This window comes from Phyllosticta citriasiana, assembly GCF_038021145.1.
Source record: "Phyllosticta citriasiana strain CBS 120426 chromosome Unknown IWZ02scaffold_9, whole genome shotgun sequence".
NCBI lineage: Eukaryota > Fungi > Ascomycota > Dothideomycetes > Botryosphaeriales > Phyllostictaceae > Phyllosticta > Phyllosticta citriasiana.
In genome coordinates this window covers 1,135,829-1,162,311 of record NW_027117286.1, presented here as the reverse complement: position 1 = coordinate 1,162,311, position 26,483 = coordinate 1,135,829, and the positions used below count along the sequence as shown (strand labels likewise).

The 26,483-nt window shown below is 54.9% G+C and overlaps 12 protein-coding genes across 12 annotated transcripts; 5 read left to right on the top strand and 7 right to left on the bottom strand.

Annotated features, from left to right (window-relative positions):
- Positions 1-813: 813 nt before the first annotated feature.
- Positions 814-2,232, bottom strand: IWZ02DRAFT_315754 (uncharacterized protein). The gene is made up of 3 exons (XM_066764132.1): positions 1,724-2,232; positions 1,486-1,618; positions 814-1,422 (listed from the first exon to the last, which is right to left on the bottom strand). Exons 1-3 carry the CDS (start codon positions 1,933-1,935, stop codon positions 826-828), a joined length of 942 nt encoding a protein of 313 aa, XP_066621332.1. The 5' UTR covers positions 1,936-2,232; the 3' UTR covers positions 814-825.
- Positions 2,233-2,294: 62 nt separating this feature from the next.
- On the bottom strand, positions 2,295-4,025 carry IWZ02DRAFT_476215 (PAP2 superfamily-domain-containing protein). Its single transcript, XM_066769024.1, has 3 exons — positions 3,731-4,025; positions 3,103-3,671; positions 2,295-3,050 (listed from the first exon to the last, which is right to left on the bottom strand). Exons 1-3 carry the CDS (start codon positions 3,821-3,823, stop codon positions 2,468-2,470), a joined length of 1,245 nt encoding a protein of 414 aa, XP_066621331.1. The 5' UTR covers positions 3,824-4,025; the 3' UTR covers positions 2,295-2,467.
- Positions 4,026-4,722: 697 nt separating this feature from the next.
- On the bottom strand, positions 4,723-5,610 carry IWZ02DRAFT_434689 (uncharacterized protein; the record flags this gene model as incomplete). Its single annotated transcript, XM_066766385.1, has 3 exons — positions 4,723-4,954; positions 5,004-5,362; positions 5,410-5,610. 3 exons carry the CDS (start codon positions 5,608-5,610, stop codon positions 4,723-4,725), a joined length of 792 nt encoding a protein of 263 aa, XP_066621330.1.
- A 632-nt stretch (positions 5,611-6,242) lies between these two features.
- Positions 6,243-8,809, top strand: IWZ02DRAFT_456346 (AFG1-like ATPase-domain-containing protein). The gene is made up of 4 exons (XM_066767851.1): positions 6,243-6,724; positions 6,784-6,867; positions 6,926-7,893; positions 7,946-8,809. Exons 1-4 carry the CDS (start codon positions 6,328-6,330, stop codon positions 8,381-8,383), a joined length of 1,887 nt encoding a protein of 628 aa, XP_066621329.1. The 5' UTR covers positions 6,243-6,327; the 3' UTR covers positions 8,384-8,809.
- Positions 8,810-9,426: 617 nt separating this feature from the next.
- IWZ02DRAFT_434687 (pyridoxal phosphate-dependent transferase) lies at positions 9,427-10,832 on the bottom strand (the record flags this gene model as incomplete). The annotated part of the gene is made up of 3 exons (XM_066766384.1): positions 9,427-10,371; positions 10,448-10,579; positions 10,653-10,832. The coding sequence occupies 3 exons, from the start codon at positions 10,830-10,832 to the stop codon at positions 9,427-9,429; spliced, it is 1,257 nt and encodes a 418-aa protein (XP_066621328.1).
- A 383-nt stretch (positions 10,833-11,215) lies between these two features.
- On the bottom strand, positions 11,216-12,651 carry IWZ02DRAFT_456341 (snare protein syntaxin-like protein 18/UFE1). Its single transcript, XM_066767850.1, has 3 exons — positions 12,497-12,651; positions 11,702-12,438; positions 11,216-11,639 (listed from the first exon to the last, which is right to left on the bottom strand). The coding sequence occupies exons 1-3, from the start codon at positions 12,611-12,613 to the stop codon at positions 11,399-11,401; spliced, it is 1,095 nt and encodes a 364-aa protein (XP_066621327.1). The 5' UTR covers positions 12,614-12,651; the 3' UTR covers positions 11,216-11,398.
- Positions 12,652-12,766: 115 nt separating this feature from the next.
- IWZ02DRAFT_522471 (major facilitator superfamily domain-containing protein) lies at positions 12,767-15,126 on the top strand. The gene is made up of 3 exons (XM_066770839.1): positions 12,767-13,552; positions 13,602-13,797; positions 13,858-15,126. The coding sequence occupies exons 1-3, from the start codon at positions 13,064-13,066 to the stop codon at positions 14,892-14,894; spliced, it is 1,722 nt and encodes a 573-aa protein (XP_066621326.1). The 5' UTR covers positions 12,767-13,063; the 3' UTR covers positions 14,895-15,126.
- A 513-nt stretch (positions 15,127-15,639) lies between these two features.
- IWZ02DRAFT_315650 (uncharacterized protein) lies at positions 15,640-17,789 on the bottom strand. Its single transcript, XM_066764130.1, has 2 exons — positions 17,139-17,789; positions 15,640-17,091 (listed from the first exon to the last, which is right to left on the bottom strand). The coding sequence occupies exons 1-2, from the start codon at positions 17,664-17,666 to the stop codon at positions 15,844-15,846; spliced, it is 1,776 nt and encodes a 591-aa protein (XP_066621325.1). The 5' UTR covers positions 17,667-17,789; the 3' UTR covers positions 15,640-15,843.
- A 599-nt stretch (positions 17,790-18,388) lies between these two features.
- IWZ02DRAFT_315648 (seryl-tRNA synthetase) lies at positions 18,389-20,284 on the bottom strand. Its single transcript, XM_066764129.1, has one exon. The coding sequence runs from the start codon at positions 20,199-20,201 to the stop codon at positions 18,639-18,641; it is 1,563 nt and encodes a 520-aa protein (XP_066621324.1). The 5' UTR covers positions 20,202-20,284; the 3' UTR covers positions 18,389-18,638.
- Positions 20,285-20,810: 526 nt separating this feature from the next.
- Positions 20,811-21,497, top strand: IWZ02DRAFT_434682 (uncharacterized protein; the record flags this gene model as incomplete). The annotated part of the gene is made up of 1 exon (XM_066766383.1): positions 20,811-21,497. The coding sequence occupies one exon, from the start codon at positions 20,811-20,813 to the stop codon at positions 21,495-21,497; it is 687 nt and encodes a 228-aa protein (XP_066621323.1).
- Positions 21,498-22,220: 723 nt separating this feature from the next.
- On the top strand, positions 22,221-24,077 carry IWZ02DRAFT_315580 (uncharacterized protein). The gene is made up of 2 exons (XM_066764128.1): positions 22,221-23,818; positions 23,883-24,077. Exon 1 carries the CDS (start codon positions 22,405-22,407, stop codon positions 23,815-23,817), a length of 1,413 nt encoding a protein of 470 aa, XP_066621322.1. The 5' UTR covers positions 22,221-22,404; the 3' UTR covers position 23,818; positions 23,883-24,077.
- A 115-nt stretch (positions 24,078-24,192) lies between these two features.
- IWZ02DRAFT_434680 (uncharacterized protein) lies at positions 24,193-25,146 on the top strand (the record flags this gene model as incomplete). The annotated part of the gene is made up of 1 exon (XM_066766382.1): positions 24,193-25,146. One exon carries the CDS (start codon positions 24,193-24,195, stop codon positions 25,144-25,146), a length of 954 nt encoding a protein of 317 aa, XP_066621321.1.
- Positions 25,147-26,483: the final 1,337 nt, after the last annotated feature.

The following is a 26,483-nucleotide window of genomic DNA, read 5'->3' as shown; positions in this document are numbered from 1 at the left end:
GTCCCCCCCCCTGTACCCTATGAATCCTGAATTACCTTGCAGCTTGCACTCGTCCTTCGAGGTATAGCTGACAAAAGTGTAGAAACTGACTTCGTGTTTCTCCCCTTCTGCTCCGTTGCTTGACGAGTTGATGCAAGAGGGCCAGAGAGCCCTGTCTTGTCGCGGCTCCTGTGCGGTGGGCTGAGCATGATGAGGTGGATCTGAATGGTTTTTTGGATATTTACTGAGTGCGTACTGGCAAGCGAGTGTCGAGAAGAGGGAAGTTTCACGTTTTATTGCTGCATGTAGAGGAGGCTGACAGGGAGGCTTTGTCCTTGCTAGGGGTAAGTTTAGGGAGCCTCCCTACATCCATGTCAACTGATAGGTTCCAGGTTGCATATGCTTCAGCATGCGGGGACAGGGTGCCTCAACATGCATCTACTCCTGCATAGCCAGTCGATTGATCAGTGAGAACATTATGTTTTGAGGCTTGGCAACTTTTCGACGCTGCGGTATTAGGAAGGCAGATGCTCCCATTTGGATATACAGAACTTTTTGACAGACCCCTCCCTCCCTTGGTGGCCTCAGAAAGCCGATACCATCACATCCCTGGCAAATCTAGCAAGATATGTCAACAGCAAGAACAACACCTTTCCCACCGCTCCACGGATCATCGACCCGGTGGTATAAATGCGATAACGCAGGTGAAAAACAGAGGTTCGCGGGCAGACCGGACGGACTTAAGCCACGCTCCCACCCCTCGTGCGCTTGCCGCCGCGCGGCGTCTCGATTTCGCCCTACAAGCACAAAACAAAAAGTTTAGTGGCACCATCACGATAGACTCGTTCAGGAGACAAGGCTGACCCTGGTGCGTTTGCGGCCAGACCTGGGCGCCTCGGCGCTGATGCCAGCTAGGACCTGGGGGCCCGAGGAGATGGGCGCGTCGTCGCCGACCCCAGTGACGCGGGCAGACCGCTTCTCCTTTGCGTCCAGCACGAGCGACAGCACGTCGAAACCGAACTGCGGGAACTCGAGACACATGGCGCGGAACTCGGCCTCGGCCTCGTGGCGGAGGACGTGCGAGCGCGTCGCCCAAAAGGCCGCCACCGGCTTGCGAATCGTCGTGTCTGCGGGCGACGTTTCGGCGTAGACGAAGCGCGCGTATGCGATCTCGCCCTTGGCTGTGCTGCGCGTGCGGTGGATCTTGCCGTGGGCGAGCGACTTGAGTTCGGGTAGTCCAAATCTGTCGGCTAGTGCGTACACACGTGCGTGCTTGAGCAGCGCCACGCCGTCGTTGTCGGGCTCTGGCACCGTGGGGTCTTCCTCGAGCGGCGAGTCCTTGGAGTCACTGGTTCGCCTGGGGAAGTAATCGCCGTGGTAGAGGTATTCGAGGAGAGAGCCTGTCGCATCGAGGTCTTCGCTGGGGAGGTCGATTCTTCGGATCTAGGTCATGGGTGGCATGTGAGAAAAGGTCGCGCGAACGTGGGAATGGTGTGTTTTTCGTACGGTGGCTTCGTTGAACTCGGCAACTTTTTCGGAAAAGAAGGGCGATTTTGTGAGCAATGCCTGGTGAGCTGTGAGCATCGTCTGGGTCTCGCCATGGCCGACCATGATCTCCACGATCGGGCTCTTGAGGTAACTATGTGACGAATAAGCTCATGTCCATCCGGGTCTCGTGCGCAAGACCGAGTTTTGACGTCTGTCGCAGTGCATGCGCAGCGCCAGTTTTCTCCGGATTTCTTACTCCAAGAACCGAATGACTCCAGGTATTTCTGGCTCCACATCTGGAAGCATCGACGTCTCATCTCCCTCTCCCTCACCGTCGCCCTCCCCAGCACCAGTTGTGGGCTCATTGGCAATATCAGCCGGCGTCTCTTCAGCACCACCCATCTCAACATCCCCCGCGGGCGTGCCGTCGACGGGCGTCTCATCCGCGTATATTCCCGCATCCGCCATTGTTTCCGTGCTTTTTCTCAACTGAATTTGAGGTGTTGCTCGCGCGGGTTGACGGTGGTAGAAACGCGACGTGGACGCGACGTGGGAAAACGCAGTAACGATTTGGCGGCTAGTGAGCGTCGAAAGTTGTTCCCGCAGAACTCAATTGCAAACACCCGATTGATCTGGCTCCAAAGAGTGATTTGTGAGCGCAAGCGAAAAGATAGTGGTTGGTGGTGCGGAGGTGAGGTTTGGAGCAGGGTAAAGTTTTAGGTCCAAGCTTCTCGAGCGCGAGAGCTTTCCCGGCAGCGCGTGTCAAGATGACGAGTCTTGGCAGAATTTCGCATTTCACCTGAACTCAAGCCACGGCTGACATATCCTGCGAGCAATTCATAATATCATGTTCTTAATGTCAGGATTATCAAAAAGGTCTAGTAATAGCTAATGTTCGTCCAGAGGCAGTCGTAACCGCGATTGGCTCAATCCAGAACGCCCGGTGAAATAGGTATTTCCTCTTGCAAAGATATGCACATGCGCCAGCCCAATGCTCAAATTAGATCCGCCCACCATACTCTCTGAACCTCTCGCCAGTCGAGGGGATCGGCTTTTCGGCTCTCAGGAGCCACAAAAACCAGTCCTCGAGAGGCAGGAAGACGTAAAAGATCTTATTACAAGAATACGCAATGAAGACGTAGCACGATGCTACGAGCGCGTCCATGATGTAGTGGTTTGCCGTGGCAACGATGACTGTCAAAATGAAGGTGGGATAGGCCAATCCCACGAAAAGATAGAAAAGCTTCCAGAACAGACCCTTGCGCATCTCTCCGCGCTCCAGGGTGCGTCGAAAGAGTCCAGAGTGGTAGACGAGGGTCAAACCAATGCAAAACGCGTAGCCAAAGTGCATCGATGGCATAGCAGCCAGAGAGTTGACGTATTTGCCACTCATCCAGACTGATTCAGCGTCGTCGTGGCGAACCGTGTCCAGGAAGCCGTATTCCTTGGGAAGCAGACGCGGAGGCATGCAGGGATAAAAGATGAAGGTCAGGAACGCGAGGAAGTTGGTCAGGGTCATGGTACGACGGGCCACGGCAAATGTAGGGTGGGACGGCGCAATGTAATAGTACCAGCAGATGAATCTGCCAAACAGTCAGCAAGTCGGACACGTCTCGAAGACAACGATTTCCTTACCCAACAGTTCCGGGGATGTGAATGAGGGCGTATGCCTTGTTCAAGAATGTCAAAGCATCCTGGTGGCCTTGCATGAACCACTGCTGAACCTGCCGCTCTTGCACGGGAAAAAGGAAGCTCAGCCAGCTGAGATGCTCCACTTCCAAGACCTTGATGCCGTGCGCTTGGGCAACGTTCCAGATTCCAGTCTTGGCAAAGATTCGCTGCGAAGTGATTGCGGTCATGCGGTAAAAGGCGTAGTTGATGATCCAGTAGAACATTTCAATCAAGAATGGAAACTTTTGCAAGACGCGGCTGTGGAAATTGTTCTTGAAGCGCGAGGTGTTAGGCGTTTGCACAACGAAGCCGAAGCAGCACTTGCGTTGCTTGGGCAGATGTCTGGAGGCTGCGATGGGGTCTTGCGCATCGTCCTCGTTTTCGGAGTCGTAGTGCAGGAGGCTGTCACTCGACAGGTCGGACCCAGGCTCGTCGTCCAGAATGGTTTTGTGCCGATTCCTCGACTGGCGAAATATGGAGTAGTCTCTTCGTCGGGTCATGTACATTGCGCCGAACAGAATCGAGGCCACCATCTACCAATTTGTTAGCCTTAAGCCCCCTTTTGCGCAAGGCGTTTCAGCGCTCGTCGTACCACTGGCTCGGCCCAGCCTGGCAGTACCCATGCCGGCTTGCTGTTCCATACAGGATCCTCTATGGGGTATGTGATGGTGTCTGGCTTCCCCATATTCGCCTGGTGGGCTCAGGCGCGCGCTCGCGGCTGCGAATCCGGAGGTAGCCGGATTGGAAGACGGGGAGCTCGGTGGTTGAGGTCCGAGTTTCGAGTGTTCGCCAAGGCGGAGATGGGGGCACTGGCAGCTGCGGGGGGCTTAACAGGCACGGTCGGAATACTCGAGGGAGAGGTAAACTGGAGTGTTAGAAACATGGAGACGAGAGCACGAGGAGGAGTTCCCTTTTGGAGCCTGGCTGGCCCGGAGTCGACGGACGATCCATCCGGTCGGCAGGGATACGCGCGTGCTGACGTCTGGGTACCAAGACGAACAATGCCATCTCGGGACGGAATCTTTACCGGACGGGTTGGGCCCCAGATGCCAAGCAGCACCGTCAATCCAACGTCTCTGACGGTCGCTGGCCAAGTGCACGCTAGGTGCTCTAGCAGTTTGTTGCGAGCTACTACAGTAGTCGGTGATGTTTGGAAAGCCTTGCGCGCTAGCCGTTGGCCGGACCCTTTGCTGGGCGACCAGAAGTCGACACAACCTTGCCCCAATTTGGGTTTCCAGGCATGGGGCAGCGATGCTGTACGCGTCAAGGAAGCATCCATGTCACGGACCGCGCAGAAGACAGAGTTAAGGTATTATTGCGGCTGCCCTGGATCCCTCGCATCCAGGCTGCCTGCACATCCACGAGCATAAATACAGCCAACTCCAAAATGCATATTTGATGCTGGACAATCTGGCCCGTCGCGATGCGCCATGCTGTCCCCACCGAGCTTTTCCGTCGTATAATATGAGTCGTTCCCGCCGTATGCGCCTGCGCCAAGAGCTGGAGATACCGCAAAAGAAAAAAAAAGAAAGAAAAAAAAAACCCCCCCGCACACCAAAGGAGACCATTATGACGAAGCGAAGATTAGGAGATATTGCCAGAGTGCTTGTTCTTCATATGTCGTTGTAAGTTGTCTTTCCTCGAGAAAGCCCATTCGCACGAGTCGACGGGACAAGGATGCTTCCTGGATGCCTTCGAGTGGGTGCTCTCGTGTCGTCTGAGATCCTTGGGATAAACGAAGCTCGCATCGCAATGCCCGTAGGTACACTTGTGTGGTCGGTCTGAGGCCGACGTGTGCGATGTCCTGAAGTGACGACTGAAGACATGGTCAGCAAGAGCAAGGACACCAGAGATGAGTCACGTACTCCAGATCGCACTGTCGGTCGAAGACGCTGTCGCAGTCGCTGAAGCTGCACGGAAATCCGTTCGTGTTGCGTCTCAACCGCTGTTTCTTTGCAAGAGGGGCCACGCGTGTCTCCTCAGGCTCGAAACCAAATCCAGGGTTGTATGTGTCCGCATTCCAAGCAACCACGGCATCGTCATCAATTCCACTCATTTGTCCTGAATACCGAGATATGCTCGCCATTGACGCTGGATATGGGATAGGCTCGGCCTGTTGTGGTGATTGGGTGGTCGAAGGAGCGAGCTGCATGGCATCTCGAGGCCATTCGGGATGTTCGAGGAAGTCGGCCGCCCTGAGAACACTTCGTATGCCCGACGAAGGCTTCCCAAGGTCAGATTATGGACGCTACTGAGGGGATTCGAGCATACCAAGGCTCGTTGTATTCCATGCGTACACATCAGAACATCCAGCCCGCAGATCGTGCATAATGACAACAGGCCGTCGGGATCTCCATAAGGAGGGCCTGCTGATGAGTCCAAGGTGAATGGGTCAAAAGGAAGGTCCGAAGAGGCTTGCACAGCGTCTGCAAAGAGGGCAAGAAGCAAAAGAGCGAGCAACAGACTGGGCATAGCGAACCCGCCGTTGGCGACGACGTTGATTCAGCAAAGGGTAACGGGGAGGTGGAACTGCGGCAAGAGGGACAGTTCCAACAGTACAAGGAGTTGTCGGGCGCTGGGTCGTAACGAGACGTCCGGAGCGTAGTGCTTGGTGTGGCATGGCCATGTTGGCTGGAGTCGGTTTAAAAGTACCTGGTAATGGCGGCCTCTGACACCCGTGACTTGGAAGTGAGGCGCAGCGCAGAGATGACGGCAATTCAACACGTTGGATATTCTGAAGCGATTGTTTCTCAATGGTATTGAAAAGTGTTCAGAGCCTCCAGGGACGTGGAGACGTGAAGTGTGCTTCGATATAGCGGGGTTCGAGGCATGTTCTGCGTCGTTGCAATTAACAGAGCCGCAAAGCTGGGAAGCTGATTCCGAACAGCAGCTAGCTGGGTCGCTAGATATGAGATTGCGGGTGGAAGAGGAGATTGGTGGGGTTCCAGCATTCTGCGACTCGGAGTGCAGTTGAAGTAAAGGCTCAGGATTAACATTCGACGAAGAAGGCGGTTGGAGTTAATTGAAGGTAGGTTTGTCGTGAAATGCCCGGTTAGGTAAGGTAGCGCAATTGGCATTGCGTCATTGGGACCCTTTGCCGGACCGGGAACTTCACCCACCGGCAGTCTCCCGCTCCCGCCCAGGCCCAGGCCCAGACCCAGGTCAGCCGCGGTGGCCCATCGGCTTCAGATGCCGACTGTTTCGACTCGCTGCCTCTGGTCCAGAACATCAAGCCTTTTCCACATCGCCTTGGTCGCTGCGCTTGGTGCCGCATTGGTGTCCCGTCGCTCGTCTTGTCATGGTACCATACTTATAGACCCCGCTGCCACCGCTCAACTCGCTCCCACGATGAGGGTCACGACCGATGCCCTGCGCGGCCTGCGACTTCTAGTCCGCGAGGGACATCGACACACTACGCCAAAACGCCGCTCACTCTGCACCGGCTGCATAAGATGTTTGCGCCTCGAGGGCACTCCGCCTCGACTAGCACTACCTAGACATGGCCGTGTGTTGGGAGCAGCCGCTACGCGAGCCTTTCACCGAAGTAGCCCTCGGAGACTAGCCACGGTAGAGGCCGTAGCGAATGGTATAGACCCGAGTTCTACAGGCTGCCGCGCGTGGAGAAAGCTAATGTGGGCTTTGAAGAGCGACCGCACACGCAGGGTCCCATCGCCGAGTACAATGCGCGAGTCGAAGCGGGCAAAATAAGAAACGACGAACACCAGCGGGGTACGGACTTACTGTGCGCCAGTCCCCTCTACCTGCGCCCTAGCTGATAACAAACCAGCAATCATCGAAAATTTGCAAGCCCTCCACGAAACCCTCTCTCACTACACGCCCCCTCCTGTCAAAAAGCCGACCATTGAGTCTCTCCAACCGCAAAAACAATCCATCTTCAGTTCCTTCTTCGGCGGCAAGAAGGAAGATGCCTGGAAACCCGAGATACCGGCAAACCTACCCAAGGGGATATACATGTATGGAGACGTCGGAAGTGGTAAGACCATGACAATGGATCTTTTCTACGAGACGCTGCCGCCAAACATCAAGACCAAGACGAGGATACATTTTCACGGCTTCATGCAGCAAGTACACCGCGATCTTCACAAGATGAAGATGCGCTATGGAAACGACATGGATCTGGTGCCTTTTGTCGCCGCCGAAATCGCCGAGCAGTCTCAAGTTCTCTGCTTTGACGAATTCCAGTGTACCGACGTAGCTGACGCCATGATCCTACGCCGGCTGATCGAGTCTCTCATGTCCCACGGTGTTGTACTTGTCACAACCAGTAACCGACACCCAGACGAGCTCTACAAGAACGGAATTCAGCGCGAATCCTTTATTCCCTGCATCCAACTTCTCAAAAAGCGGCTGCGAGTTATCAACCTCGACTCGCAAACCGACTACCGCAAGATTCCCAGGCCGCCTTCAGGCGTCTACCACCACCCGCTGGACGCATCGGCCAAGACACACGCCGAGCGCTGGTTCCGATTTCTGGGCGACTTCGAGAATGACCCACCGCATGAGGCCGAGCATACGGTCTGGGGGCGCGAGGTCAGCGTGCCGCGGGCCAGCGGCAAGGCGGCCATGTTCACATTCAACGAGATCATCGGACGAGCCACTGGCGCTGCAGACTACCTCGAATTGATGCGCAACTACGAAGCCTTCATCATCACCGACGTACCAGGAATGAGCCACAAGACGCGCGATCTGGCGCGGCGATTCATTACCTTCATCGACGCCGTCTATGAGAGTAGAGTACGTCTCGGTGCACTTCTTTCTCACAGCTGTCTTCCTAACACAAATTTAGGCCAAGCTAGTCCTCACCACCGCCGTGCCCCTAACCGAACTCTTCGTCTCCGCCGACGAGCTGTCCGAAGCTCGCTCAAATCCCACCGTCAACATCCCCACATCCCCCACAGCATCGACGCAATCAGCATCGCACCAAGCACCATCCTCCTCGGCCCGTGGCCGCGGCGGCGGCGGCGGCGCCGCTGAAGACAACATCTCCGACTCGATGCGCTCGCTCATGGACGACCTCGGCCTCAACCTGGCGACGCTGAAGCAGACGAGCATCTTCAGCGGCGACGAGGAGCGCTTCGCGTTTGCGCGCGCTCTGTCGCGTCTCGTCGAGATGGGCAGCCAGGAGTGGGTCGAGCGCGGCATGGGGCTTGAGAAGCTGGGTGGCCAGAAGGAGCGCGAGAGTTGGCTCAAGACGAGGAGTAGGTGGCGCGAGGATAGCATGTGAGGACGCGGATGGGGGATTTAGGCGCAGGTGGACGGGTGGGCGAAGAGCAAGCAGCGTGATGTTGGGTTGGATGGCTGAATGCTGCTGCTGCAGCATCTTTCTTTGCATCGGAGGCGTGGCATACATATCCCTCTTGCTGTCTGCTGTCTACTGCCATTTCGGCATGATTTCTTGCGTCTGGTCTGCCTCTCTAGCATTCACCTTCACCTTCTTCTCCCGCATTCCTGTATCTCGCACCCGATTGACCTGACACACTGAAGCCGTGGACAGGCAGGCTAGTATACTATCGACCTTGTACAGTGCACAAACAAATAAACAAGCAAACACATCATCAAAAACAGAGAGTAACATTCTCCCAATGACAACAACACATCAATACCAATCCATTCTACATCATCTTGTCCATCGCACCTGACCATCATGCCCCCCCCCCCCCCCCCCGTCTGGCGTGTAATCCAATCCAATCACACGCACTGTCTATTCGATTCGACTCGACTCGGCCACGCATGCCGTCCTTATCCAATATCCTTCGCTGTCCGTCCCTCGGAGCCAGTCCGAGAGACAGACGGTTGAGAAGGAGCTAGATAGGTAGGAGACCGTCGTGGTGTCAGGGAAAGTCGAGCAAAGCAAATCAAAGCGAAGCGAAGTAATCAATGAAACGCAGACATCTAAGCGGACAACGCGAGCAGTCTGTATCTAGGTACGTCTTCTCTGTTGCAAAACGAGGAGAGGAGCAATTGAGCGAGCTATCATTCAAAAGAAGAGGAGACGGGTGTTCCTTTCTCTCTTTTTTCGTGTAGAAAGCAGAAAGCGCAAGGCAGAGGGTCTTGCACGCCATCAGGTGGTGGTAGGAGAGGAGACTTGGTAGTGTGACGCTATCCGTCCGTCTGTCATCCAGTGCTCCTGGTTCTTAATCCAACACAATCAACCCCTAGATGTGACGACGGATGGTGATTATGTGCCAGCCAGTTCGGTAGTGCCATCCATGCCAGCTTCCAGCGCCCAGCGCCACCACCTCGCCCTCTTCTGATATCTACTCTCGCCTACTGCACCTCCCTGACAACCTTGTCAACCGCCTGAGCAAAGTAGTCAACGTTCTTGGTGTTAAGGCCAGCCATGGAGATGCGACCGTTCTTGGTCATGTAGACGTGGGCCTGTTCGCGGATGGCAAGGACCTGCTTCTCGGAAAGGCCAGTGAAGCTGAACATGCCAATCTGGTCGGTGATGTGGTTCCAGGAGCCCGGGGTGCCAGCGGCCTCGAGCTTGCTGCGAAGTGCTTTGCGCATCTCGATGATGCGGCCGCTCATGGTGCGAAGGTTCTCCTCCCACTCGGCGAAGAGGGCCGCGTCGTTGAGCACGATCGCCACGATGCGCGCACCGTAGGCCGGCGGGTTGGAGATTTCGCTGCGCTGCAGAATCTTGAGCTGCGAGTCGACACGTGTGACCGTGTCGGCGGCGTCAGGGCCCGGCGACGTGATGAAATGGAAGCATCCAGCGCGCTCGCCGTACAGACCAAAGTTCTTGGCGTAGCTCTGCGCGATGACCATCTCGAAGCCCTGCGATGCAAAGTACCGGATCGCCCACGCGTCGCGATTCAGGTCACCCGATGCGAAACCCTGGTAGGCAGTGTCGAAGAAGGGAAATTGATTGCGAGCGCGAATCACCTCGGCTATGGCCTTCCACTGCTCCTGCGTGGGGTCGACGCCAGTGGGGTTGTGAGCGCAGGCGTGCAAGAGGATGATGCTGCCTTCAGGGGCCGCTTTGATGGCCGCAATCATGCCATCAAAGTCGAGACCGCGAGTCTGGGTGGAGAAGTAGGGATAGGTCTTGAAGGGAAGGTTGACATTGGTGAAGATTTGGTGGTGGTTGGCCCATGTTGGGTTCGAAAAGTAGACCTCCTTGTCGCCCTTGGTGTTGTAAAACTTGGAGAGGAAGAGAGCGCCAAGATGGACGGCGCCGGTGCCGGAGATGGTTTGGAGAGAGGTGACCTAGACGAAGCCATCGAGTCAGACGTGATTACTCGTTTGGGAACATGTCTACATGTGTCGGCGCCAATGCACATACCCGCTTCTCAGCAATGACCGGGCTGTCGGCGCCCAAGATGAGTTTTTGGGAAGCCGAGGTGAAGTTGGCAAGGCCAGCAATGGGCAAATACTCGTGGTTGAGATCGGGGTCTTGACGGAGTATTTCATCAGCCTGTAGGAAGCGCTCCAGTCAGCGACGCCCATCACCATAATCAGAGAGGCTCATGTAGACGCAGCGCACAGACCTTCTTCACGACAGGCAAAACCCACGGCTTCGCATTGTCGTCGCGGTATGCTCCAATGCCCAGGTCGACCTTCTTGTCAAACGGGTCGGCACGGTAAGCTGCCATCAGACCGAACAGCGGGTCCTCAGGAGCTTTGGGCACGACGGATGCCGCAAAGGCAGTGGGCTTTGGCGAAGCCATGTGTGACGATATTTGCCGTAAACGAGCGCGGGAGGAGCGTGTGGGAGAAGAATCTGGAGGACCTCGAGAGGAGGGCGAGGGATTTGATGAGGTAAAGGTGAAAGAGAGAGGTGGTGCCATGATGTGTTTGTTACTCCGCGTTTAGGTACGACCTGACAGGGCTCTGGCTGCTTATCGATACGGCTACGCCAACGGCACGCGAGACCAACCAGCAGCTCCTTGCGACCGACGGACGACTGGAGCAGCAGAGGTAGCAAACGATGGGTTAGACGGACAACGGACACAGGTAGGTAACCGTAGACGGCCGGCAGGCTTGAAGCTTATGAAGCATTCTGGTGAGGCCATGACGAGCGGGAAGATCAGGGTTCGTTCTCTCCTGGACCGAGTTTCCCGAGGCTCTGGGGTATGAATGGGGATCTCCAACGTCATGCCGCCCACTTCCCCAGGATTGTGCTCGTCACGGGGAATGCACGCTTTGGGTTAGCCCGCTGGCTGTCCAAAAATTCACCGTCTTCACATGCAATTCGACATGTCTTCTACTCGCATTTCGCTCCGCCTGATGCTTGTCAGATGAACCAATCCCACACCACCAGAGTCGTGCAGAGTGCACATGTTGCGTAAAACACCATCTGCGCTACGCTCCTCCTCTCGGCCGCTCGCTTGAGCTCCTTGTTGCCGCCCGTGACATTTTCCGCCGTCAGATGCGAGTCTTGGACCAACTGATCAATCTGCGCCGACTGCTCGAATAGATTCGTCGCCAAAGTGTTTTGCAGTTCAGAAATCTCCACCAGAGATCGTTCCGTCGACCTGGGGCCATTTCGTTAGATTCCAAACGTCGCGCCGACTCGGACTGGTCCTGCAGTACTTACCGCACTTTGTCCAGCGTGTCCTCGTAATGCTTGAGCATGTCCTGGTTTTCCTCTGCAAAAAGCTGCAGCTGCTCCTCGCTTAGCTGTGGTTCCGTTTGCTGTTGGTTGCTCTCGTCCCAGGTCGCGACCTGCCCGCCTGGGCCTGGTGCAGTAGCAGCAGCGCGGCCTGCCGACCTGGACGAATCCCCAGCCTCCACTGGCGGTATCATCGCACCCCTTGCCTTGTATAGAACGCTCTTGCTCTTTTCTCGCTCTCGCTCGAGCCGAATTTCCATCATCGAAGCTTGGAAACTGCTGCACTCTTCCAACTTGCGGCCCAGATACCATATTACGCTGTCCCGGTGGACCTTGACTGTGTTGCGCTTTGCCTCTTCCGTTTCCTCCTCTGCGCTTTTGGCGGTGACTGCGCCACCAGCTGCCCATCGCCCAATGGCTCCCAAGCCTTTCTGGGCCCGCTTGCGAAGAGCAACCGTCTCGTCCGCCGACTGTCGTACCTTTTCGGCATCTGCAAGGTTGTTTATAGCTCCTGCAAGCTCCCGCAGAAATTGCTTCGTCTCGGCGTCGATTTGCTCGCGCTGAGCATCGGTGAGATGCTTGCGGTCTTTGTCATGGCGTGAATGTATCGATGTGGACGAGTCGGTGCGCGAAAGCTGCTTTTTCCGTGGGGGCTGGGCGACAGAGAGATACGACTGGCGTATCGAATGTAGGTACTGGTTCAGCTCTGAAATGTGTCTGTTCTGCGAGAAGTTTAGAGCTGCTGGAAGGCCAGACAAAAATAGACCGTGTCCATCTCACAATGCGGTAGGCTTCTTTCAAGAAGTCGTCGAGGTTCTCGAGCTCAAAGCCATGGCGCTTGAGCGGCTGGACGTCATGTCGACGCAGTGCTTCGTTGAATATTGGCGAGAGGTCCATGGGATAGGGAGGAAGGGCAGCGCAGGACACGACGGGACGATGCAAAAGGCCAGCAGCAGTGACGCGGCCCAGCCTGGAGCTGCTCGGGCTTGGCGCGGACGCTAGTGCGATGGCAGTAAACCCAAAACGAAAGGAGCTCCCGTCACCATTTCCGCCCCGTCGTCGTGCTGGCACCGGACAATGGGAAAATGGCACCACCCTGCAATGTTTCTACAACTGCGTCGACAGCTAGCGTCTGCTTCGGCCTGACGCTGTCGTCCTTCTTGCAGCGTTCATGCTCTCCCGTCCATCGCCGGACCCCATGATGCCTTGCCATCCCCGCCCGCTAGCTGCCATTTTAAAACCCGCTCCCCCCGTCGAATGTTGGCGAATGGGTTAGTCGATCTGGATAGATGATTTCTCTATCATTGTCCTCGTACCTTTGTTCGGTCTGAAAAGTCCAATCGGAGCATGAGTCAATCCGTCGCAAGCAAAGAACATGACAACACAGGGTCTCTTAACGCAGTGCCAGCAGAGTCTAGAGTCCAAGATGAGGAAGAGCGTCGCAAGAACGAGGACATTTCAGCCCCGCTAACCACCATCAGTCGCGGATCTCTGGACATCTCTCAAGACATCTGTTTTCACCAAGACGCAACAACGCTGCCCGCAAAGGAGCATGATGAGGATTTAGAGGATCAAAAGTCTACAAACGAACCATGTCTCTACTCCGTCTTTTCCTTGTCCATGAAGCGATACGTTGTCTTCATGATTGCAGTGGCTGGATTCTTTTCTCCTTTGTCTGGCAACATCTACTTTCCAGCCCTGAACACCATATCCCGCGAACTCAACGTATCAAAAGAGCTGGTCAATTTGACGCTCACTTCGTACTCGATATTTCAGGGGCTGGCGCCAACAGTCTTTGGGGATTTGGCGGACATGGCTGGAAGAAGACCTGCCTTTGTACGTCCTCGATCAGCCTCCAAGCAAGACTGGCTGACCCATGTCTAAGATTGTTGGCTTTGTGATATACACCGCGGCATGCATCGGAATCGCTCTCCAGCACGCGTACCCGGCACTCTTTATTCTGCGGTGTTTCCAGAGCACAGGAAGCAGCAGCACAATCGCCCTGGGCAGTGGTGTCGTGGCTGACATTGCTACGTCTGCTGAACGAGGCACATGGATGGGCTGGGCGCAGGTTGGATCGAGTACGTCTCAAGCATTGATTCTCCTCTGAAAAATGGTCCCAACTGACCTACTGGCTATAGTGATAGGACCCGCAGTAGGACCACTCATTGGAGGCATCCTTTCCCAGTTCCTGGGATGGAGAAGCATCTTTTGGTTCCTCACCATCATCAGCAGCGTCTACCTCGTAGTCTTCGCCATCACCGTCCCCGAGACAGGTCGCAACGTCGTGGGCAACGGATCCATCCCGCCTCAAGGCTGGAACATGTCGCTGCTGAACTACCTCGCAGTCCGCAAATCAGCAAGAGCAGCAGCAGCAGCATCATCATCAACTAACTCTCACCACTCGCGCGGCGAACTCGCCCAGACACGCAAACTGCGCTGGCCCAACCCGCTCAACACGCTCAAACTCCTAACTGAACCCGACGTACGCCTCCTGATCCTGCTCAACGCCCTCATCTTCGCCGCCTTTATCAACGTCCTCACCAGCCTGCCCTACCTCCTCGCCGCCACCTACTCCTTCAACGACCTCCAAATCGGACTCTCGTTCCTCCCCTTTGGCGTCGGCGGGCTCGTCGCGCCGCTCGTCAACGGGCGCCTCCTCGACGCCAACTACCGGCGCGTGGCACGACAAGTCGGCATGCGCGTCGACGCGCGCCGCGGCGACGGCGACCTCGCCTCGTTTCCGCTCGAGCGCGCACGCATCGAGGTCGCCGCGCCGCAACTCGCGCTCGGCCTCGCAGCGCTGGCGGCCTACGGCTGGACCATGCAGGCACAGACGCACCTGGCGGCGCCGCTCGTGCTGCTGTTCGTCGTGGGCGTCGCGCTGACGGGCGCCTACAACGTGCTCAACGTGTTGCTCGTCGACCTCTACCCGCTTGCGCCGGCGACGGCAACGGCCGCCCTCAATCTGTTGCGTTGTTTGTTTAGCGCGACGGGATCGGCGGTTATCATTTTTTTGATTGAGGCTATGGGGCGTGGGTGGTGTTTTAGTAGTCAGGCGCTGCTGGTTGCGCTTGTCAGTCCGGTTTTGGCTGTTTTGGTTAAGAGGGGTCCGGCGTGGAGGGAGAAGAGGAGGGAGAGGGAGAGGGAGAGGGACGGGGACGGCAAAGCGAGGTGATGCTAAGAGGAGGGAGAGAGGCTTGGATGCAAAGTGTGCTTTGTATGTGTATGTTTTTGGCATGGCGAGTGTGTAGTAACGATGCATCCACTTCATCAACTTCAAAACCGCAGCTTGGAGTGATGCATGCTTTTTCGATCTGTACACAGGGGTGACATCAGCTCAGCTCAGCCAACCAGCAGGCTTTCGTCCAAGTAGTCGCAGCGGCAGCGAAGAAAAAAGACAAAAAGCCGTCAAGTGAAGTGTATGTAGGAGAAGAATCGATTACGTTCCATTATGCGTCGACTGCTGCGGGGCCAACCAGACAGACGCACATCCATGCCCATCTCACTAGCTTATCTATCAGAGGGGATCGATGGATAGATCCACAGGAATTGCCTTTTTTCCCCACTGTGCCATCCATCTCCAACCCCATCCATCCATCCCCTGGCAACGCATCCACCCACCCGTCTGCCTGTCAAACAAAACAGCACGTGCGTCTTTCTCCTCCCTCCACCCGTCAATTGCAACCAAGTTTCCATGATCCGTTTCCCGTTGCCCATTCATTAGCCGTTCCGACGTTTCGAAGCCACACTGCGTGCGTGCAAGCTTCCTCGTAGTACTAGCGCGCCAGCGACTCAAGAGGTAAAAGTTGTAGTGGTAACAAAAGATTCGAGGAAAAAAAGACGGGCGTCAGAAAAGAATGATAAAGGTAGTAGGATAAGAGAAAGGAAAGATTCGTGACTCGTTCCATGCAATGCAGGGCGTGAAAGAAAAGGAAAGAAGAGATGCACAAGGCAAGTTATTTATCCCGAAAAGAAGAAATGGGGAAGGACCCAGAAGGAGGAAAAGAAAGTAAAGGGGTATAAGGTAAGCATGAAAAAGACGAAGCGAATGGGAGGAAAAGATGGGGAGGGGGTGAGACAGAGCCGTTCGTTCACCGCCAAAGCAAAGCCCATCTCTTTGCTTTTCAGTCATCCCACACAAAATCTCCCTCCTCGACCCGCGTGCACGTCAGATACGGCACGCTGGCCACCCCACTTGCTCCCAGATCCAATTCCAAATAGTTCCGCATGAGCGGTTTGACCGCGTCTGCCGCCAGATTCTTCACCATCTCCACTCTCCTCTCGAATCTACGCAAATTGTCACGTGTATACAGCTCCGGACTCAGTTTCAAGAAGCGCTTGAGTTCGTCATGCGTCAGGTACGCATCGCCGCCCATGCCAATGAGACGAAAGACGCGGCCTGTGTTGAGGGGCTGATTCGACGAGGAAGCGGCAAAGGTAGTCGACGGAGGCGCGTCCGAGGCCGAGACGTGGGATAGCGCCGAAGACGTGGCGCAGCTGTGGTGGGTGCTAGAGACAACGCTCCCGTTTCCCCGCGGGTTCCCGCTGCGGGCCGCGTGCGCCCCTCGTGTGCCGCTACCGGCGGCGCCAAAGGTGGCAAGGCTGAGAGAGCTGCGAGCTCCAGGGTTCGCCGTGGCCCGGGATGAGCGCTGTGTGGAGGGATCTTTCAAGATGGGTGCCGGCGGGCGGGTCGTGTTTTCGGCGAGCCATTGACGAAAAAGAGACATGGCCATCCAGTCAAGCCACGAGTTGCTAGGGGTTACGCGCTCGCCTCGCGACGTGGTGAGGGTCAGCTTGAAAAGCTTGGTCTCGATTTTAGTTTTCAGCTCTTCCAATTCGTCGGCTTTGTCTTCAATCACTTCCATAAGCGATTCAGGGACCTGGCCTCGGAGCTGGGTGGCGCCAACCGGCCATTGGCCAACGACATGGATCATAGCTTCGGCATAAATGACACGGCTGCGCGCGAGAAAGCCAAGCTTGAGGTAGGAGGGCGGGTATTTGGCTATCTGCTTGAAGAGGCGACCTTGGAAGCGGAGAAGATGGTGGTCTATGCGGGGTCCAATCACATCCAGAGCGTCGTACATGTCGGCAAGCTGAAGAAGGGTCTTGCATTCTACGTAGGCTTGAGCAATGTTGACAGAGTCCAGAGAAGGCGGGTAATTGTAAAAGATGCGAAACAAATTGTCGTAGTCGCGGAAAATGTCCTCATCCACGTCACTTGCAAGTGGAGGGGCAGAGTGATGGCCAATGTTGAGACTCGAGAAGTTTGCCATGGTCCTGAAGAATCCATTGGTCGGCGGAGCAGGTTTGTTGTGGACGGGTGGTGGCAGCGGCGCATGCTCCGTATGCGGTGTAGGCGAGGGCGCGGCATCCTGTGTACTTGGTCAGACGGCAAACAATTTGTAATTGCGCAACGTACCTTTTGCAGCAGCATGGGCATCTCGTCGCCATGCTCGCCCCAGTCGAGCTCATACCTCCACCTCTTCTTCCTCGCACCCTCGTCCGCGGCGGCGGGGCCGGCAGGCATGCGCGCCAGCGCACTGGAACTGGGGGGCGGACGGACCTCTGCCTGGGCGCGACTCCATTCCTCGCTTGTGCCAGCCTCGAAGAAGCCGCTGGCCTGGGTCAAGATCAACCTGTGCAGCAGATATCTCTGCTCTCTCCGCGGCGCTTGGGAATTGGCGTAGGGGCCGACATGACCGGAACTGGCCCTGCGAGCATGAGGATTCGAGGTGATGATGATTTCGACGTCGCCGGTGTGGGTGAAGACGGGGAATTCATTTTGCGGCTGGTAGGTGGAGCCAGCGGGCTGAGAAGATCGCTGGTGGCGGTGGTGCCGGCGAGAGGTCGAGGCACGCGACGACGACGCGACGGATGGAGCGCGCGAACTGGCGCGGACGACGACGACGGCTGAGCGATCCTGGACCGTGTCTGGGTACGACACCATCTGGGGCGAGCGGGAGCTCAGATGGCTCGGTCAAGAATGGCGGACGAGGACGGGCATGGGCAGAGGGTGAGAGAGGTTGTGTTTGGGAGAAGGCGAGGCTTGGGGATGCAGCAGTCGTGGTCGTGGTCGTGGCTGCACCATGTTTTTTTTTGGGGGGGTTGGATGGCCGGGGGAAGCTTGCGCAGAGGCCAGGAACCCCACGCGTGACCTATCATACCTACCGTGATTCTCTTGTTTCGCCAGCCGCATGCAGCTGCCCACCCCAAAGTCGCCCTCTCTCCGACCATCCACCGCCAGCATCCCGCCAAGCTTTGAGACGTGGTCAGACAGCCAGCCCGACGCATGCAGCCCGCCCCAGTCCGACTCCCGTGCTTCTCCACCTCCTCATGCCTCACCACTCGTTGTTCGCGGGTGCATCCTTCGACTCAATGGTCCGTCTCCAAGCAGCCAACCGTCTTGCCGTCCAAAGTGATTGGGCCTGGCCGCCTCGTCTGTACCTGATAGTGCCAAGTCAGTCGGCCGTTGTGAACATTGCATCATGTTGAGCATGGCAGAGGATTGAACTGGAACGTGGTTCCGAATTGCTGCTTATCAACCCGGTCCATGCTGCTACGGCTCTCTACCTGCACATGCAGACGTCGGGTGCAAAGTCGTCATCGTCTGGTCGTGGCAAAAGCACCCACGGAACTTCTCGATAAGCCCTTTTCTTTTCGTGCGGATTGCTTTTGGACCCTGACCTGCTCTTGTTTGCTCGATCCATTACCGTCGGACGGTTTGTATTGGAACAAGCCCCAGGGTCTACCGCAACATGTCCACCCCAATCCATGGAATCTACTCCGATGAGTAAAGGCGCGGCCTCCGGGACTTGCTTCCGCCTCCACCTCACTGGTAGTCACCGCTGCTGTGGGCTGCATTGACCAACGCATCGACCGCTCCCCTGTGAAAATGTTGCAAGCACAATGGCCGCCGGGTTTACTGCACCCTCTCCGTCTGCTTCTTCTTGCTCTCAATCACTTCAATTCCACCCATCCACGGTCGAAGGACCTTGGGAATCGTGACATTCATCTTCTTGTCATCCCAGTTGTTTTCAAGAATGGCGGCTAGCACACGTGGCACCGCCAATGCAGTGCCATTGAGGGTGAATGGGAATTCCAGCTTGCGGCCGGCCTTTTCCAGGCGGACCTTGGTCTGCAGCCGGCGGCTCTGGTAGTCCGTGCACATCGAAGTCGATGTAACCTCACCCCATCCGCCGTCCTTTTCGATGCGAGATGGGAAGAAGGCTTCAATGTCTCGTTTTCTGGTGGCGCTAGCTCCCAAGTCTGTTGATGGCATTTCCAAGATGCGGCAATGGAGACCAAGGCTTTCCAAAATCTCCTTTTGGATGTCAAGCATCTCAATGAAGATGGGTTCCGAGTACGACTTTTGCTCCTCGGCAAAAGTCTCACCTTCGGTCGTGTCAGGTAACGTCCAGGCAAACATCTCCACCTTGGTGAACTCGTGAACCCTGTACAACCCCTTTGTATCCGTACCTCTTCCGCCCGCTTCGGCGCGGTAGCATCGATTGACGCCAACCAGCTTGAGAGGGAGGTCTACATCCTCCATGTTCTGACCTGCTTTCAGGCCTGCCAAGGGAATCTCTGCGGTGCCGGCGAGGACCATGGGAGGCTTTGCCTTGTCCTTTTCCGCTTGCTCGATTGCATAAATTTGCTGCTCTCCGTTCTGGTCACGCGGCTGGAATCCGCAGGCAGCGGCAATGTGCGAGTAGACCATTGACGGAGGCGAAACAGCTTTCCAGCCCCTTTTTCGGGCGACAGAAAGCGCAAACTGAATAAGAGCTTGCTCCAACAGCGCGCCTTCGTCCAGCAGATAATACCACCCGTATCCGGAACTTGTGGCGGCTCCTGCAAAGTCCAGCAACCCCAGTTCTGAGCCAATGTATACATGAGATCGCCACACCCGGTCCGTCGAGTCCGAGTCGATTGATGGGTGTTTGTTGATGTAGCCAATGACATCTGGCTCCGTGCCTACAGGCGTGTGTCGACTGGTGAGATTGGGCAGTTCTAGCGCCAGGCTGTCCATCTGCTCCACAAGCTCCTTCTCTTTTGCCTCGATGCTGCTCAGCTTCTCCTTGATCTCTTTGCCTTCGGCGAGTAGCGCGTTCTTGTCCATGTCGGGGTCCGTCTGAATTTCACCGCTGCGCGATGCGACGTTTGCGAGCAGGCGGCGCAGCACGTTGCCTCTCTCGCGGAGCTGGCGGGCATCAACCTGACAGGCCTTCCACTGTTCGAAGAGCTCGAGCACCTTCCAGGCATTTTTACTCTGCGCCTTGTAGTTGCGATCGATGCAACTTTGCTCGTAGAGTCCAGGGCTCAGGCGGATATGCTTCATGTCTAGTTGCGGTTTCGGCGCGGTCGAGGGTCTGACGTACGCGCGACGGAAGCCGGGATTGCGCTGGTTGACGCCATGGATGGACCTGAGAACCTTGTGGCGGCAGGACGCACATGCGGAAAAGGAGTTCGATGGCGCCTTCATCATGGCTTGCAATTGCAAGGTTTGGTATCGAAAGATGTGGTGATGAGGAACGGGTCATCTACTTTTTTGACAGCTCAAGTTAGCGGCCGCGGTTGAAGCTTGCGCCAGCAGGCGACCGAAGCTTCAGTTTTCTGGCACTACGCGTCTCCCTGCCCCTGCCCAACGTGCTAACGGCTTCACGCGTCACTCGCTTTCGCATCGTCGCGTCAGAATTCCAATTGCGCCCAAGCCAGTGGACGCCATTCGCCGTTAGCCATGCCAAACTCGAAACGAGGATTCGACGACTTCGCCAGCGATCAAGGTCCAATTTCCCAAACACCCGCAGCTACCCAACCGGCTCCAAAGAAACCCTGCTACGCTCGAATTGAATACAGGCCTCAAATTCAACATGCGAACCACCGAGATTCCGGTGTTGGTAAAAACTTCCATCATGTCCCTTATCCATTGGGCCTGATGCCATTCGATTCGTGGGCATTGTTGCGCCAAACACAGGACAACGCTTCGTCTCATCATTTTTCCTGTCCGATGTGTCGTCAACGCCGACCTCCCCCTTCGACCCATAGGCGAAGATTGTTCTTGGTCGCTGAGAGGTTGTCCTGGGAAAAGGGACGAATGCCTCTCGCTCTGCTGGAGCGGAATCAAGAGATGACGTGGGAGGTGAATTTCCAATTAGGAATTTACGAGCCTTTCGTCGAGGACCTGGATCAGGTGCCGGGAGGGAAGAAGAGCCGGGAGAATCCAGTGTACTCTTCTGAAAATGCATCCGATTTTTCCTTGGTAATGTTGCTGGTCACCAAAGGGGAAGACCTAACAGAGGCTTCATACGACATGTGGCAGCGATTGTTGGATATCGTGCATTACAGCCCTGGTCCGAACGAAGTGGTAGAAACTCACGATTGTCCGGGTCCTGCGGATGCTCCATCCGTTCATCAGACATCTGGCCCAAAATGCTCTCTAAAAATTCTGCATGAAGAGGATGAAGACGATCTTCCGACTCCGCCTGGCTCGTCGCAACTTAATCCCCGTCAGCCTATGCAACGAGCCACTCTTTCTCCTTCAAATTCGAAGAAGTCGCTCGAGGAGATTGGACGAGTTATCCAGCCCACACCGCCGCCATCCTCTCAACCCGGGTCAGACCTACCCTCTGGCATTCCAACGGAACCGCCGGGTCTCTTGGCGCAAACACCACCATCGAGTAGCGCTGGTACAATGCCATCATTGACGCCAAAAAGGGAAGATGCTGGCACAATTAACGAGATGCCCGTCCGACCACCGCGCCGAACGCTCCCCGAGTTCTAAGCTCTGCTTGACATGATCGAGAGGACATCATATGTCGGCGCGCAATTCCTTGAGGCTTATGCCGAGGGCTTGCAGAATGACTACTGCAACGATTGCTGATTTACGTTCAATCTTGGAGATATTCATGCGGATGCTCCTTGAATTGTGACTTTGGCCACGTTGGAATAGTGGCTCACAAAATTTCAAAGCGACTGCCCAGTGGCAGATGAGCTTTCTTGAGATGTAGAGATTGTTGGCATCTCACTGGAAGCATCGGCAAAGCCGAGCACGCTGCTAACAGCCCCGAGGACCTGAGGGTGGCATCAGTGCTGTCGGGGCTGTTCGACACCAGTAACCACCTCTTGTCGACCTCGAAATTCGCGGCAGCTTGATATTCTGAAAGCAGATAAGCTTCAGGAAATGAATGCTCCACCTTCGTCTGCTTCTGATGCAGAAGCAACATGTCCTTTCTTCGGTGTCTTTGTAAGGCAGTGCGCCTCAATTAGGACGGACAACGCAGAGGGCGCATTTTGTTTTGCACAACACTACAGTTACAGTCAATTGGGGCAGAAATCCTGCTCATCAATTGGGTCAAGAGGTAGCTCTGCCTGGCCGGAGAGGCTCAAGTGAGTCGGGGGCTGAGGCTGACGCGCCCGCAGCGCTTTCCCAAGCAGCAGGGGTTTTGCGCAACTGCGTTTTTTTCGAAGGCCTCCCGTCGCCTTTATGAGCCCGCCGTCCACCTCAGCCTGGCTTTCCCTCCACCTTGCGTATTTCACACCTCGCGCCGAAGGTGGATTATAAAGCTCCAATTCCCGATCCTTTGTCATTTTTTCAACCGTTACTCGTCATTCGCAGCATTATTCGGCGATGCCCTTCCGTCTAAAGCCTTCGTTGCAACACCTTCACTTGCCGTCCATCGCATCCAAATATGCCAACGCAATTCCCGACATCTTGCGAGTCTTCCTGGAGCCAGCCTCAGCCAGACACTGAGGCCTCGCCAAAAATTGAACCACACAAACGCGATGGAACACGCTCACGATTACTGCCTGGCAACTTACATGGCTGGTTTGACTCGAGAGACCTACCGCCGTTCTTCGAGGCGTCGGATCTTGAGTCACCAGTGCCCTTGCGAAAACCAGGACTGGACTATGGTCTTGAGCTGAACTATGACCATGAGAAGACTGCCGAGGGTCTCCACCGTCACCCACGCGTCAAAAGTTCGCCTTTTGGGCTTGGAAAGGGGTTCAGAATGATATCTGATGCTCCTCAAAATGCTGGGCTTGGGCATCTCCCAACTCCGAATCCATCTCCGGATATGGGGCAAGGCATCCCGCCAGTAGATGCCACAGAGTCACAGGACAGGTTTCTTCGCAAGCACCGACAAACCTTCAAAAAAGCAGAAGGAAAGAACGTGTCGAATGTGCATTCACCTGATCCACAACAGAAACGAATCTTCGCCGAATGGCCTGTGTCGCGATTCTCCAGATGGCGCCGCCCAGTTACGAAAAGCGTGCTGCGAACGCCGAAATATGATGCCGGCGGGAATGAAAGCGCTGGTGAGCCAGTGGCCAGCAACTTTGACGCTCGGGACCCCTCAATCGACTTGATTCGCGCTGGCGATGGCTTTTTCAGCCAGAGCTTCAGCCCCAGGCCACCATCCAACGATGGCTCAATGCGTGTTGAAATATCGACTCCTCCAATGGCCAATTCGAATTGGGATATTGCCAAACAAATGCCCTTGGCGAATGCAAACGTTGGACGTTCTCCTTCACGCTCTCACCCGCATCAAATGCTCGGTATCTCTACAAAGGAGATCGCTGGTCGCATCTTTACAGACTTTGAGACCGACCTTTTCTATGAAGAATATCAGTCAGAATATGAAGACTCCTCTGAGGGAACCTCAGAATCTGATGGTTCACCCTCTTGCGAATCGAATATCGATAATTCACCCATTAAGTTGGAAAGCGGTGATGAAATACAGAATGAGCAGGAGACTTCCACACATCGATCTCTACTCAAACAATGGCAGGAACTGGCAACTTCGCGGGGCTCAACGTCTCAGTCGCCGGCGTCAGGAAATCACGGGGCTCGGATACCATCGACATCTACGACAAGTAACAAGCGCGGAAGAGAGTCTTCAAAGGGGCAAAAACGTCGAAACAATGACGAAGGAGATGGATCTGGTGGCAAAAAACGTCGTGACAACAACGTCCTGGATTCTTCAAGCTCTGAAAACACTGAAAAAAAAAGCTCGCATGTCCATAACACAAAAGATCCAGAGGTGGAACACCCAAGGCACCGTCATGCGTGTACCCTGGATTTTCCAGTGTGTCGCGATTGAAGTTCGTATCTTCACTTCTTGCAAAATCTTCTCTTATTGAGCACTACTCTGACCTATTCGTTTAGGGAACATCTCCATCGTGTCCACAGGCGCCCTACTGCATGCCCACGATGCTACGCGCGATTCGAAAGTCAGGATGGCCTGGATACACATATCAACCAGCCCACAAGATACCTTGAAGTTCGTTATCACCAAAATATAGAAGGCTTTGGCGTGGACCAAGAGCGGTAACTGAGGTGTAAAAAAAGAGTAGCAGGGGTAAAATCCGAAGAAGAGAAATGGAGGGCTATTTATCGCATCCTGTTTCCTGATGGCGCTGAAGTACCATCGCCATGTGAGTTTCGTCATGACGGAGTCGATTTTTTGAAGGTCCGAATGCTGATCCTAATTCTAGATCAAGATTCTGGTGATTCGACCGCCTCCCGCCCTATCGACTTCTCTCGCTGGGAACAAACTTTGCTGGATGAATTGCCACGAATTTTCCGCCAAACGCTCGAAGACACGTTGAATAGAGAAATGCAAGCGATTGAGCAGACTCTGAGGAATCAAGTCCCTGGCATAATTCGAAATCTCCGAGAGCAGCTTTTTGCGGCATTTGTTTCAGACACTCAGGGACCGATCCAAGATTTGACGCCTTTCGAAGATTCACAAGCAGATCAGAGGCAACATTCTACGGGACCCAGATTGGAGACAGTCGGTTCAGAGACCAATCGATTATCTGGAGGATTACCAACGGCAGACCAAACGCCAGAGGCTCTGGTAATTCGAATGGGATCAACGCTTGGGTGGCACACTGCACCAGTCGATCTTATGCCACAACCTCTTACGATAGATGGTGTCTCTATCAGAGCAGATGAAGTCAATTTCAATTGGGCCAACGCTCCGGCGACCCAGACGCAGAATCCATCTCTGAACTCAACCTCTGAATCGACGGGTCTTGGAAACAACGGTAACACACCAATAACTCCCCCGGACGACCCGGCAGACGCCCGACTCCTTAAAAATTCCGGAGCGCTGCAGCCAACTCGGCCTTTTTCGAGTTTTAGGGGGTGTGGATCGTTCCAAAACCCTCTTGATGACCTCAATCTCTCACCTGAAGTCATCAGAACACACTCGGAGTTGCCTGAACATTCCATACAAAGTAGCACCCAAGCGGTGACTTATACGACACAGGCGGCTTCTGCTGTATCGACTCCCAGCGGACTTGTCCCAAGTGCAGATTTAACAGATGACGTAGGCAGCCTCTCGGAGTTTGCTTCCTTTTTAGACGATGGCCCGGCGTTTTCTGGCATGAACGACTTCAAGGCTGAATATTGGAGAAACTTCTGATGAGAAAAGGCGCGTCATGGAATTTTTCTGTCCTCTTCTACTCGCTTTTATGGAAACGATCTGATCTCTTTCACAAATGGTTAAAATATCTTACCAGCACTGCTGCTCTATCTTCCAAGGAGTCAGCATCCTCTGTAACAGTACCCCTTAAGTCTTCTTAGTCTTTTTCAACATCCACGATATTCCAGGACTTTGGCACAATCTAGGGATGGAGATGTCAGGCATGGCACTGGATATGGTCAAAATTGACTAGCCCTCACTCTATCTTTTCTCAACAACGAGTTCTGCAATTTCCATGCGCCACTTTCGCCGCAACAATACTACAGACGAAACGTTCCCATCACGAAATCCTGTTTTGTCCGCTCGGAATGATATTTCTTCGCCCCTTTCTTGATTTTGAATGACGCATCCGCTGTCCATCCCCAACCACAAAGCCCTCCAAGACTTGTTGGCTTTTCTGGACCTCAAAAGAACCCCCGCTAACATTTCTTGGAGTATATCTCAAATCGCAAATCTGCCTCCCTCTTGATGTTAGCATCAGCGCTACATCTGCATAAGACGTTATCAACGAAGACGTACCAGGAGAAGTCAACTTCATCTTTCACACCACCGCGTTTGGGTATGGCCTTTACCTTATTTCCCATTCGGTGGTTCGCAGTGGTTCCCGCTGTTGCACAGCCGCTATCCCGGGCATGGTTGCAGTTGATACAGGCGGGATAGAGGACGATTATCATTGGACCGAAATCGCAGCGACAACAGTAAAATACGGCATAATCCGAGTCGGCTGGCGGCGAATCATTGCTTTCGAGAGGGAACATGACGAACTTGAGCAAGGACCTTGACGGCTTAAGAAAGTAAAGAGAATAAGGGTGTTGTACTCGAAGTGCGCATGATGCAGCTGCTCATGTCCATCGAGCTACTTATGGCTTCATCTGACACTTAGCTGGAGATTTGGGGCTCTTTGCTTTGCGTATTTCTCTGGTGGCGGCATGTTATTGCTTGGACAGTGGTCTTGCGTGAAAGATTGCGGACTGCCAAACACCATGCGCACTTGCGCACAAAGCCTTACCAAGTACTAAGACTCGGTATACGCACAACGGCAGGCAGCTACGAGATCGTGCGCATCAACTGCCTATGGAGGGCGCCGACCGAAACCACGACCATCCGCCATTCCTCGACAAACAATTCCGAGTCGCAGCCCTACAAGACCGCTCGAGCGGGTCAAGCTGTCTGCTAGAGGCAGAAATACCAAGGGCAGCCAGTGATACGGAGCCCATGACCGGCGACAACCGAGGAGGATCACACCTCTGATGCTGTAACGAAAAAACCGGGAACTT

What these genes read in the sequence shown, in the direction of transcription:
- IWZ02DRAFT_315754 (XM_066764132.1), bottom strand. Translation starts at nt 1,935, where the DNA reads ATGGCGGATGCGGGAATATACGCGGATGAGACGCCCGTCGACGGCACG. An exon ending in GGAGTCATTCGGTTCTTGGA is followed by an intron (nt 1,619 to 1,723) that starts GTAAGAAATCCG and finishes TTCGTCACATAG; the next exon opens with TTACCTCAAGAGCCCGATCG. An exon ending in CCGAGTTCAACGAAGCCACC is followed by an intron (nt 1,423 to 1,485) that starts GTACGAAAAACA and finishes CCCATGACCTAG; the next exon opens with ATCCGAAGAATCGACCTCCC.
- IWZ02DRAFT_456341 (XM_066767850.1), bottom strand. Translation starts at nt 12,613, where the DNA reads ATGGACCTCTCGCCAATATTCAACGAAGCACTGCGTCGACATGACGTC. An exon ending in TGAAAGAAGCCTACCGCATT is followed by an intron (nt 12,439 to 12,496) that starts GTGAGATGGACA and finishes AACTTCTCGCAG; the next exon opens with AACAGACACATTTCAGAGCT. An exon ending in GACACGCTGGACAAAGTGCG is followed by an intron (nt 11,640 to 11,701) that starts GTAAGTACTGCA and finishes AAATGGCCCCAG; the next exon opens with GTCGACGGAACGATCTCTGG.
- IWZ02DRAFT_315648 (XM_066764129.1), bottom strand. Translation starts at nt 20,201, where the DNA reads ATGATGAAGGCGCCATCGAACTCCTTTTCCGCATGTGCGTCCTGCCGC.
- IWZ02DRAFT_315580 (XM_066764128.1), top strand. Translation starts at nt 22,405, where the DNA reads ATGCCAACGCAATTCCCGACATCTTGCGAGTCTTCCTGGAGCCAGCCT.
- IWZ02DRAFT_315650 (XM_066764130.1), bottom strand. Translation starts at nt 17,666, where the DNA reads ATGGTGTCGTACCCAGACACGGTCCAGGATCGCTCAGCCGTCGTCGTC. An exon ending in TGCCCATGCTGCTGCAAAAG is followed by an intron (nt 17,092 to 17,138) that starts GTACGTTGCGCA and finishes CCAAGTACACAG; the next exon opens with GATGCCGCGCCCTCGCCTAC.
- IWZ02DRAFT_476215 (XM_066769024.1), bottom strand. Translation starts at nt 3,823, where the DNA reads ATGGGGAAGCCAGACACCATCACATACCCCATAGAGGATCCTGTATGG. An exon ending in CAGGCTGGGCCGAGCCAGTG is followed by an intron (nt 3,672 to 3,730) that starts GTACGACGAGCG and finishes ACAAATTGGTAG; the next exon opens with ATGGTGGCCTCGATTCTGTT. An exon ending in CACATCCCCGGAACTGTTGG is followed by an intron (nt 3,051 to 3,102) that starts GTAAGGAAATCG and finishes ACTGTTTGGCAG; the next exon opens with ATTCATCTGCTGGTACTATT.
- IWZ02DRAFT_522471 (XM_066770839.1), top strand. Translation starts at nt 13,064, where the DNA reads ATGAGTCAATCCGTCGCAAGCAAAGAACATGACAACACAGGGTCTCTT. An exon ending in CTGGAAGAAGACCTGCCTTT is followed by an intron (nt 13,553 to 13,601) that starts GTACGTCCTCGA and finishes CCCATGTCTAAG; the next exon opens with ATTGTTGGCTTTGTGATATA. An exon ending in CTGGGCGCAGGTTGGATCGA is followed by an intron (nt 13,798 to 13,857) that starts GTACGTCTCAAG and finishes TACTGGCTATAG; the next exon opens with TGATAGGACCCGCAGTAGGA.
- IWZ02DRAFT_456346 (XM_066767851.1), top strand. Translation starts at nt 6,328, where the DNA reads ATGCCGACTGTTTCGACTCGCTGCCTCTGGTCCAGAACATCAAGCCTT. An exon ending in GGTAGAGGCCGTAGCGAATG is followed by an intron (nt 6,725 to 6,783) that starts GTATAGACCCGA and finishes TGGGCTTTGAAG; the next exon opens with AGCGACCGCACACGCAGGGT. An exon ending in ACGCCGTCTATGAGAGTAGA is followed by an intron (nt 7,894 to 7,945) that starts GTACGTCTCGGT and finishes ACACAAATTTAG; the next exon opens with GCCAAGCTAGTCCTCACCAC.